The sequence below is a fragment of the Bombina bombina genome, chromosome 2 (genome assembly GCF_027579735.1).
Source record: "Bombina bombina isolate aBomBom1 chromosome 2, aBomBom1.pri, whole genome shotgun sequence".
NCBI lineage: Eukaryota > Metazoa > Chordata > Amphibia > Anura > Bombinatoridae > Bombina > Bombina bombina.
The window spans coordinates 253,930,005-253,941,461 of NC_069500.1; the positions used below are offsets into that span (position 1 = coordinate 253,930,005).

At 40.1% G+C, this 11,457-nt stretch overlaps 1 protein-coding gene across 1 annotated transcript in view; it reads left to right on the plus strand.

The window, feature by feature from the left end:
- Positions 1 to 11,457, plus strand: part of PPIP5K2 (diphosphoinositol pentakisphosphate kinase 2) — a 466,186-nt gene that overhangs the window by 95,027 nt on the left and 359,702 nt on the right. Inside the window, 1 exon segment of the mRNA XM_053701522.1 lies at positions 11,070 to 11,224. Coding sequence (XP_053557497.1) covers positions 11,070 to 11,224 — 155 coding nt within the window.

Genomic DNA, 11,457 nt, shown 5'->3' on the forward strand with positions numbered 1-11,457 from the left:
TGAAATGGCTCATGGGATTCTAAGGGAGAGAGATAAGGACATGTGGGGGCTCAGCAGAGTACATTTCACAGATCTGTCCTGATGATGAGTTTGACAGCTGAAGAAATAATTTCACAAACAAATAAGGTTCTGTCACACGTAAATTTTTATGTTCTAAACAGAATCTAAAAAAAAAATTATTACAGTAACATTTCTGTTATTTCCAGGTTTTTATCAGAAGGATAGTTTTTAAAATCTATATATTTTTGTTTATATGAAAATTATCTTTGCTAACTTTCATTTCACCTAAGACTTAAAGGGACATTTAAGTCATGTTTTATATATGCATCAGAAACTGATCACAAAATATTTGAATGCAAAATGAATGTTTTTAATGCATTTGAAACTGTAATTTTAGCAAAATGTGCGCAATCCAGGGACACACCCCTTTAAAAAGCCTCTTGAGTGCTGTTTATCTTATCTAATTTGCTATAGCCAATGAGAAGCAGATTTAAATGTACTCCTGCACTATTGTTTGCATGTAACTGTGTTAAACCCCTGTAAAAATAGTTAAACACACAGGTAAAGTTAGCTTCAGAGCAGCAATGCTTTACTAGGACCTAGATGAACATCCAGTGAGCCAATAACAAGAGGCATATCTGTGTAGCTACCAATCACCAGCTAGTGCCCAGTTGTGCTTTGCTGCTTGTGACCCTTCATAAGTATTTCTTTCAACAAAGGATATCCATAAAATTAAATAAATTTGATAGTAGAATTAATTGAAAAATCTTTCAAAATTGTGTGCTCGCTCTGAACCATAAGTTTTAGTTTTTACTTTCATGTCCTTTTTAGACTTTTTAATGAGTAATTTAAGGTGACCAGATTTTTAAAATGTAATCCGCAGAAATTTTTGTTTTTGTTTATTTGCAAATGGTAAAAAACTATTGTATTAGCATGTTTTCCACAAATTATAGATGCAGTGTATTTTGGTATGTGTTTTATTGGGTGATTGTATGATATATACGTTATTTTTCACATAGAAAAGGGGAAAGAGAGAGAGACAGCGGGGGAGAGACGCGAATCAGCAGAGGTGCCATGTTTAGCGGGGGAGGGGGGTAAAATAGGGAGAAACAATACCTGTTTTTTTACATAAATAAAGATATAATATATATTCAGCCCACACAAACAAACAACACAATAAACATACAAGAACCAAGCGTGGCTGCAGAATCCCCTGAGAAAACATAAATACTGTACAACCTAGGGCCTCAGGTGGTGGCAGTTAAGTAGCTTTGTTGTACTGTAGGGTAAAGCAAAAGCAGGTGGCTTCTATTAGACGATTGCTACGATCTCAGCCAGAAACACTGGGTGCTATTTGCCCTAGCTGCGTTGTTGCCCCTCTGCAGTCGGCCGCCGGCACTGCCTGCTGTCTGCCATTAGTGAGTGAGACGAACAATACGGCGGTACATACAGGGGGCACCCATTTAAAATTATATATTTAATGGGGTATTATTTATGGAACAAACAAATAGCCCTTCTGACCCATACTATAAACGTGTAGCCAGCAAACTAACCGTGCTGGGCATTGGTCATGCAGTAATTAACACACCTAAACATGAGCCAGAAACTAATAAAATCGGAGAAATCAACATGTTATTAATACACCCGATAGCGGGCTTCACACAAACAGAGGGATTATCAAAACACAAACTTTGAGGTGATAGAAATTACCAGTGTTCTTCCCATATTAGTGTACCTAGCATAAGAAAACACTCTTCTACCACAAAACATAGAGGCAAATTGAGACCACACATCCACAAAACTATGCTTCCACTGCAGCCCAACTATCCTGTCCAGTCCCGTGGCGGGAGGGGAACAGCCAGCTAGCATAGCAAGCGGGAGAAGGCGAGGGATGAGTAGACTGTAGCTCCACCCCCTGCCTAGCTTTGATTATCTGATGGGGCTGAATATTAGGTAAAGTAGATGTTAGTAATTGGTGAAAGTAAATTTTACTCACTAGTACATTCGCCTGTTACCCAGAGACATTTCCGGGGACATAATTTGTCTGGGGACTGTCCCCGGAAATCAGGGAATGTCTGGTCACCCTAGAGTAATTGCATTTTGAATTTAATGTCCCTTTTAAGGTTATTCTGCTTTCTTTAATGACACTTTCATTGGTCCTGATATGGTATCTTGTGTGGGGTTAGCAAAGGAGAGTTGAATGATGTTCTGCAGTTTTGCCTTTTTTGTTTAACCACTTGAGGATTTTTATGCTGTAAAACGGAGTAGTAAAAGGGATTTTAAATACTAAGGACCAGATTACAAGTGGAGCGGTATTTAACGCTCCCATGCTAACTCCGCTAGAAGTAAGCTTTTTGCATGCGTGTGCGTTAACGTATTCCCCCATAGAAGTCAATGGAGCAAAAAAAGTGGAATAAGAACCTGATTATGTATATGTGTGTGTGTATACAACTATTTATAAATACATAGAACATATTCTGCTATCTGCAGGACATTGCAATATGACATTTTACAGTAAATATGAATATTGCATAAATATGATATTACACGTTTTCATCTACTTCACTGCAAAGGCACTTCTATTTGTCTATATATGTATACATATGTATTTAAGTGTTTATTTGTGTATCTATGTGTGTAAATACATATACAAATATAAATACATATGTACACATATAAACATATACTGTGTATCTATACGCATACATATCCATATTCAGATATGTATATGTACGTATCTCTATGTTACAACTCTTTGCAGCCTTTTTTGTTTTCTTACACATGAAACCATTTATCTTTTGAACCCTTGTAATTTTTTGGTGCAGTTTTTTTTAAAACATTTTGATTAGTGTTACTATGAGTGTAATTGTACGTTTACATTTTTTATGTGTTTTGTGGCTCTTTTTTTGTTTTTCAAAACAGTTAACCAGTGCTCTGAGGACGCGGTATCCCGACGAGCGTTAAAGGGACATAAAACAAGTTGGGATAAAGACAAAATAATATAATCAGTACTTTAATTACTTTACCTGCAAATTTATACTGCAGTGCCTCGCCATTAACCCTTTCTTTTTAGTTTCTGAATTGTAAAACTCTAACTCCCCTCACACAATTCCTGTTATGGCTGTATCTATGTTTATTGTTCTTTTGGTAGAATGCAAAAGTGAATAGGGATTATCTGCTGGAGCATGCCTAGAAGCTGTGAACTCAGTTGAAATACAAAGCCTGTGTCTAAACACTGATAATAGGGGTGGAGTTAGCTGCTCCAGGCAGCTTAGCTATGTAAATAATTTTGCTTATTTTTGAAAATTATTTTAAAATACTTGCCAATAATTTTTAAACAAATTTTTTTTATGCAAACTATTTTAAATTAATTAGCCCTTTTAGGATATGCACAGATCTCAACCTGTTTTATGGCACTTTAACTTTAATTGCGCTCAAGCGTTCGCGTTTACTTTCAACTTGTTATAAGCTTGTTACACCCGACTTGTGCAAACAGACACGATAAACCTCTTTCTGCTTGCTCAGAACTATTAGCGCGCCATTCATAATCTGGCCCTAAATAAATACTAGATATGTTTATTCAAAGCAAAGATTAGCCTGATAAGCAGATGTAGTTTTCAAATTATATTAATTGTAAAAAAAGTGTAAAGTTTTAGTCTTCTTAAAACATTGTGTGTCGCCATGTTGTAACCTAGGTGTCCTTCTCCGCTGAGGCCTGTTAGGGACTGTGTACAATGTATACTTGTTATGTCTGGAGTAGGTTCTTACACTTTTAACGGAAACTTAAAAGGCTAAAATTTTCATAATTAAATTAGAAAAGGGGCAAAATAAATAACGAGTTTTCCCCCCACTACATATAATTAAACCTTTTTTATTACAATCTAAAAGTGTTAAATAGCAATGATTGTGTTCTGACATATGATATTTATTATGGAGGATAAAGTGCACAGTTCTTTTTTGTTTTCCGTCTGTTTTGCTGATAAGTCAGTGTTGGAGACAAAGTATTTACATCTTTTATTTTCCCTGAGAGTAGTGCGTGTTTTGGTAATCATTGTTACTCACAGGATGCCAGGAAATATTAGTTTAGACCAGAAAGACTATTTCGATAACTGTTGTTGTTTTGTGTATGTGTTTTAAAGGCCTTGAAATGTTCCAATGGCAATGGGAGGAATTCTAACAGAGGTGTATGTAAGACACTATGGTCTCCATATACCAAAGATCGGGAGGGCATGATTCTCCAACGCGAACATGTCAGCCAGACCTCACTGCAAGGGGGGCAGCATACTCTGCCTGCATTTAACATTGCACAAACAGTTACTTGTGCAATGCTGCCCCCTACTCACTGGCAGCCGATTGGCCTGCCTTACTCATATTCCCATACACCCATTCATTTACTATCACACTCTTACACTCACTAATATTCACACTTTCATGTTCAACATTCTTTTATTGTCTCTTTCTCGCACTTTCCTTCCTCACATTCTATTTCCACTGTCATACGTCATTTTATTATTTCTCACTACTAATCAATCACTGCTGCATTCATATAGAGCAGTGGCCTCAAAATACTGGCCCTGGGGCCATAGGTGGCCCTCAACATAGTTTTAATCTGGCCCTCCCTTGTTTGTTCGGTTAACTATTAATTTGGCCCCATCAATTATTTTTTTAGGGTTCTAAGTAGTGTAACAAGTTGATCTATATAGGCACTCACAAGATAAATATACAGACAAGCATGTATTGTCCAGTGTAGACTCCTGTTATGCACTGCTTAGATAAATGTCACTTTTCTCCAACATAGGTGTGTCCGGTCCACGGCGTCATCCTTACTTGTGGGATATTCTCCTCCCCAACAGGAAATGGCAAAGAGCCCAGCAAAGCTGGCCATATAGTCCCTCCCAGGCTCCGCCTACCCCAGTCATTCTCTTTGCCGTTGCACAGGCAACATCTCCACGGAGATGGCTAAGAGTTTTTTTGGTGTTTAAATGTAGTTTTATTCTTCAATCAAAAGTTTGTTATTTTAAAATAGTGCTGGTATGTACTATTTACTCTGAAACAGAAAAGAGATGAAGATTTCTGTTTGTAAGAGGAAAATGATTTTAGCAACCGTTACTAAAATCGATGGCTGTTTCCACACAGGACTGTTGAGATGAATTAACTTCAGTTGGGGGAAACAGTGAGCAGACTTTTGCTGCTTGAGGTATGACACATTTCTAACAAGACTTGGTAATGCTGGAAGCTGTCATTTTCCCTATGGGAACCGGTAAGCCATTTTCTTAGTTTAGTATAAGAATAAAGGGCTTCATTAGGGCTTAAAAAACTGGTAGACATTTTTCTGGGCTAAAACGATTACTTTACTAAGCATATTTGGCAGATTATAACTATTAATAGTTATTATAATCTTGGGGTTTGTTTTAAAAAAACGGCAGGCACTGTATTGGACACCTTTTTCACTGGGGGCCTTTTCTAGTCATAGGCAGAGCCTCATTTTCGCGCCACTAATGCGCAGTTGTTTTTGGAGAGCAAGGCATGCAGATGCATGTGTGAGGAGCTAAGAACCACTGAAAAAGCTTATAGAAGGCATCATTTGGTATCGTATTCCCCTCTGGGCTTGGTTGGGTCTCAGCAAAGCAGATACCTGGGACTGTATAGGGGTTAAATGTAAAAACGGCTCCGGTTCCGTTATTTTAAGGGTTAAAGCTTTCAAATTTGGTGTGCAATACTTTTAAGTCTTTAAGATACTGTGGTGAAATTTTGGTGAATTTTGAACAATTCCTTCATACTTTTTCACATATTCAGTAATAAAGTGTGTTCAGTTTAAAATTTAAAGTGACAGTAACGGTTTTATTGTAAAACGTTTTTTGTGCTTTGTTGACAAGTTTAAGCCTGTTTAACATGTCTGAACCATCAGATAACGATGTTCTATATGTATGAAAGCCAAGGTTTCTCCCCATTTAAATATATGTGATAATTGTGTCATAGTGTCCAAACAAAGTAGGGACAATAATGCCATAGATAATGATATTGCCCATGATGATTCCTCAAATGAGGGGAGTAAGCATGGTACTGCATCGTCCCCTTCTGTGTCTACACCAGTTTTGCCCACACAAGAGGCCCCTAGTACTTCTAGTGCGCCAATACTTATTACCATGCAACAATTAACGGCTGTAATGGATAATTCTATTGCAAACATTTTATCCAAAATGCCTACTTATCAGAGAAAGCGCGATTGCTCGGTTTTAAACACTGAAGAGCAAGAGGACGCTGATGATAACTGTTCTGACATGCCCTCACACCAATCTGAAGGGGCCAGGAGGGAGGTTTTGTCTGAGGGAGAAATTTCAGATTCAGGGAAAATTTCTCAACAAGCTGAACCTGATGTTGTAACATTTAAATTTAAATTAGAACATCTCCACGCACTACTTAAGGAGGTATTATCTACTCTGGATGATTGTGACAATTTGGTCATTCCAAAGAAATTATGTAAGATGGACATCCTAGAGGTTCCGGTGTCCCCTGATGCTTTTCCTATACCCAAGCGGGTGGCAGACATAGTAAATAAGGAGTGGGAAAGGCCCGGCATACCTTTTGTTCCTCCCCCTATATTTAAGAAATTATTTCCTATAGTCGACCCCAGAAAGGACTTATGGCAGACAGTCCCCAAGGTCGAGGGGGCGGTTTCTACTCTAAACAAACGCACTACTATTCCTATAGAAGATAGTTGTGTTTTCAAGATCCTATGGATAAAAAGTTAGAGGGTTTGCTTAAAAAGATGTTTGTTCAGCAAGGTTACCTTCTACAACCAATTTCATGCATTGTTCCTGTCACTACAGCTGCGTGTTTCTGGTTCAAAGAACTAGAAAAGTCGCTCAATAAAGAATCTTCGTATGAGGAGGTTATGGACAGAGTTCAAGCACTTAAATTGGCTAACTCTTTTATTTTAGATGCCGCTTAGCAATTAGCTAGATTAGCGGCGAATAATTCAGGGTTTGCTATCGTGGCGCGCAGAGCGCTTTGGCTAAAGTCTTGGTCAGCGGATGTGTCCTCCAAGACCAAATTGCTTAACATCCCTTTCAAGGGTAAAACACTGTTTGGCCCTGACTTGGAAGAGATTATTTCAGACATCACTGGGGGAAAGGGCCACGCCCTTCCTCAGGATAGGTCTTTTAAGGCTAAAAATAAGCCAAATTTTCGTCCCTTTCGCAGAAACGGACCAGCCTCAAATTCTACACCCTCTAAGTAAGAGGGTAATACTTCTTAAACCAAGCCAGCCTGGAGACCGATGCAAGGCTGGAACAAGGGTAAGCAGGCCAAGAAACCTGCCACTGCTACCAAAACAGCATGAAGTGTTGGCCCCCGATCCGGGACCGGATCTGGTGGGGGGCAGACTTTCTCTCTTTGCTCAGGCTTGGGCAAGAGATATTCAGGATCCTTGGGCGCTAGAAATAGTTTCTCAAGGTTATCTCCTGGAATTCAGGGAACTACCCCCAAGGGGAAGGTTCCACAGGTCTCAATTATCTTTGAACCAAATAAAAAGACAGGCATTCTTACATTGTGTAGAAGACCTGTCAGGAATGGGAGTGATTCATCCTGTTCCATTAGGAGAACAAGGGATGGGGTTTTACTCCAACCTGTTCATAGTTCCCAAAAAAGAGGGAACATTCAGACCAATTTTATATCTCAAGATTCTAAACAAGTTTCTAAGGGTTTCATCGTTCAAAATGGAAACCATTCGAACGATCCTTCCTACCATCCAGGAAGGTCAATTCATGACCACGGTGGATTTAAAGGATGCGTACCTACATATTCCTATCCACAAGGAACATCTTCGGTTCCTAAGGTTCGCCTTTCTGGACAAGCGTTACCAGTTTGTGGCACTTCCATTCGGATTAGCCACTGCTCCAAGGATTTTCACAAAGGTTCTAGGGTCCCTTCTAGAGGTGCTAAGACCAAGGGGCATTGCAGTAGTACCTTACTTGGACGACATCCTGATTCAAGTGTCGTCTCTGTCAAAAGCAAGGGCTCATACGGACATTGTCCTAGCCTTTCTCAGATCTCACAGGTGGAAAGTGAACATAGAAAAAAGTTCTCTGTCCCCGTCAACAAGAGTTCCCTTCTTGGGAACAATAATAGTTTCCTTAGAAATGAAGATTTTTCTGACAGAGGCCAGAAAATCAAACTTCTAAGCTCTTTTCAGGTACTTCATTCTGTTCTTCTTCCTTCCATAGTGCAGTGCATGGAAGTAATAGGTTTGATGGTTGCGGCAATGGACATAGTTCCTTTTGCACGAATTCATCTAAGACCATTACAACTGTGCATGCTCAGACAGTGGAATGGGGATTATACAGACTTGTCTCCGACGATCCAAGTAGATCAAAGGACCAGAGATTCACTCCGTTGGTGGCTGACCCTGGACAACCTGTCACAGGGAATGAGCTTCCGCAGAGTGGGTCATTGTCACGACCGACGCCAGTCTGGTGGGCTGGGGCGCGGTCTGGGAACCCCTGAAAGCTCAGGGTCTATGGTCTCGGGAAGACTCTCTTCTCCCGATAAACATTCTGGAACTGAGAGCGATATTCAATGCTCTCAAGGCTTGGCCTCGACTAGCAAAGGCCAAATTCATAAGGTGTCAATCAGACAACATGACGACTGTTGCATATATCAACCATCAGGGGGGAACAAGGAGTTCCCTGGTGATGGAGGAGCATCCGGGGGAGTGGGAACTCCATCCGGAAATCTTTGCCCAAATAACTCAATTATGGGGCATTCCAGACATGGATCTGATGGCCTCTCGTCAGAACTTCAAGGTCCCTTGTTACGGGTCGAAATCCAGGGATCCCAAGGCGACTCTAGTGGATACAATAGTAGCACCTTGGATCTTCAACCTAGCTTATGTATTCCCACCGTTTCCTCTCAATCCCAGGCTGGTAGCCAGGATCAATCAGGAGAGGGCTTCGGTGATCTTGATAGTTCCTGCGTGGCCACGCAGGACTTGGTATGCAGACCTGGTGAATATGTCATCGGCTCCACCATGGAAGCTACCTTTGAGACAGGACCTTCTTGTTCAGGGTCCATTCGAACATCCGAATCTGATTTCCCTCCAACTGACTGCTTGGAAATTGAACGCTTGATTCTTTCAAAGCGTGGGTTTTCAGATTCTGTAATAGATACTCTTATTCAGGCTAGAAAGCCTGTAACTAGAAAAATTTACCATAAAATATGGAAAATATATATCTGTTGGTGTGAATCTAAAGGATTCCCATGGAACAAGATAAAAATTCCTAAGATTCTTTCCTTTCTACTAAAAGGTTTGGAGAAAGGATTTTCTGCTTTATCTGTTTTACTTCACAAAAGGCTGGCAGCTGTGCCAGACGTTCAAGCGTTTGTTCAGGCTCTGGTTAGAATCAAGCCTGTTTACAGACCTTTGACTCCTCCCTGGAGTCTTAATCTAGTTCTTTCAGTTCTTCAAGGGGTTCCGTTTGAACCCTTACATTCCGTAGATATTAAGTTATTATCGTGGAAAGTTTTGTTTTTAGTTGCAATTTCTTCTGCTAGAAGAGTTTCTGAGTTATCTGCTCTGCAGTGTTCTCCGCCCTATCTGGTCCATGCAGATAAGGTGGTTTTGCGTACTGAGCCTGGTTTTCTTCCGAAGGTTGTTTCCAACAAAAATAGTAACCAGGGGATAGTTGTACCTTCTTTATGACCGAATCCAGTTTCAAAGAAGGAACGTTTGTTACACAATTTGGACGTAGTCCGTGCTCTAAAATTCTATTTAGAGGCTACAAAAGATTTCAGACAAACATCTTCCTTTTTTGTTGTTTATTCTGGTAAAAGGAGAGGTAAAAAAGCAACTTCTACCTCTCTTTCCTTTTGGCTTAAAAGCATTATCAGATTGGCTTTTGAGACTGCCGGACGGCAGCCTCCTGAAAGTATCACAGCTCACTCCACTAGGGCTGTGGCTTCCACATGGGCCTTCAAGAACGAGGCTCCTGTTGACCAGATATGTAAGGCAGCGACTTGGTCTTCACTGCACTCTTTTGCCAAATTTTACAAATTTTATACTTTTGCTTCTTCGGAGGCTATTTTTGGGAGAAAGGTTTTGCAAGCCGTGGTGCCTTCCGTTTAGGTGACCTGATTTGCTCCCTCCCTTCATCGATGTCCTAAAGCTTTGGTATTGGTTCCCACAAGTAAGGATGACGCCGTGGACCGGACACACCTATGTTGGAGAAAACAGAATTTATGCTTACCTGATAAATTACTTTCTCCAACGGTGTGTCCGGTCCACGGCCCGCCCTGGTTTTTTAATCAGGTCTGAGGAATTATTTTCTCTAACTACAGTCACCACGTTACCATATGGTTTCTCCTATATATATTTCCTCCTGTCCGTCGGTCGAATGACTGGGGTAGGCGGAGCCTGGGAGGGACTATATGGCCAGCTTTGCTGGGCTCTTTGCCATTTCCTGTTGGGGAGGAGAATATCCCACAAGTAAGGATGACGCCGTGGACCGGACACACCGTTGGAGAAAGTAATTTATCAGGTAAGCATAAATTCTGTTTTTATTCAGTTCCAGAATGATCACTTCACTTGGTACTCACAAGATAAATATACACTGTGTATGTCTATTGTGGACTACATCTGCTACCATGCACTACTACTTGGGTAAAATGTCGCTTCCAGTTTCTAGTATATCCAGTTCCAGAGCACTCTGGGAGAAGAACAATTGGCCAGTGGCCCCTGGATATAATGAGCTTGATATTGAGAATAAATAATAATTAAAATTAGTATACATTCATGATTGTCTGTTTGGAATGGTTTCAGTTACTATCTAAGATCTGTTAATGGTCATTACTGTGCCTTGATTAGGTGCTTATTATGAAGTAGACGCATAACCCCACTTATCTTCAGGGAAAGAGACCACATCTAGAAGGGAAGCTGAATTATTGTTGTGACTATTAATGTGCAGTGAATCAAGTGCAAACTGCCAAATACACCCTCAAGCACATCCATTGATATATGTTTGACACTTTGTTGCCCGGTCTGATTGACATCAAATTGTCTTCATTCTTCCTAGAATGTAATTTAATTGAGGGAGAAGATCATGTGGAGGTAAATGGTGAAATTTTCCAAAAACCATTTGTGGAGAAGCCAGTGTGCGCTGAGGATCATAATGTTTATATTTATTACCCAACCTCAGCAGGAGGAGGTAGCCAGAGACTATTTCGGAAGGTGAGTGCCCTTTATAGGTTATTGAAAAGCAGTAGCCAGATTAATCACAGTAGAGAATAATTTAACTTCTCTAATAGGGTATTCAACTTTTTTATTAAGAGACAGAAACCAAATACACTGTAATATATTGTGTGTGCTGAATAATCTAAGTTTAATTTAAAGGGACAGCCAACCCCAAAATGTTTGTTTAAAATGATAGATTATCCCTTTATTACCCATTCCCCAGTTTTGCA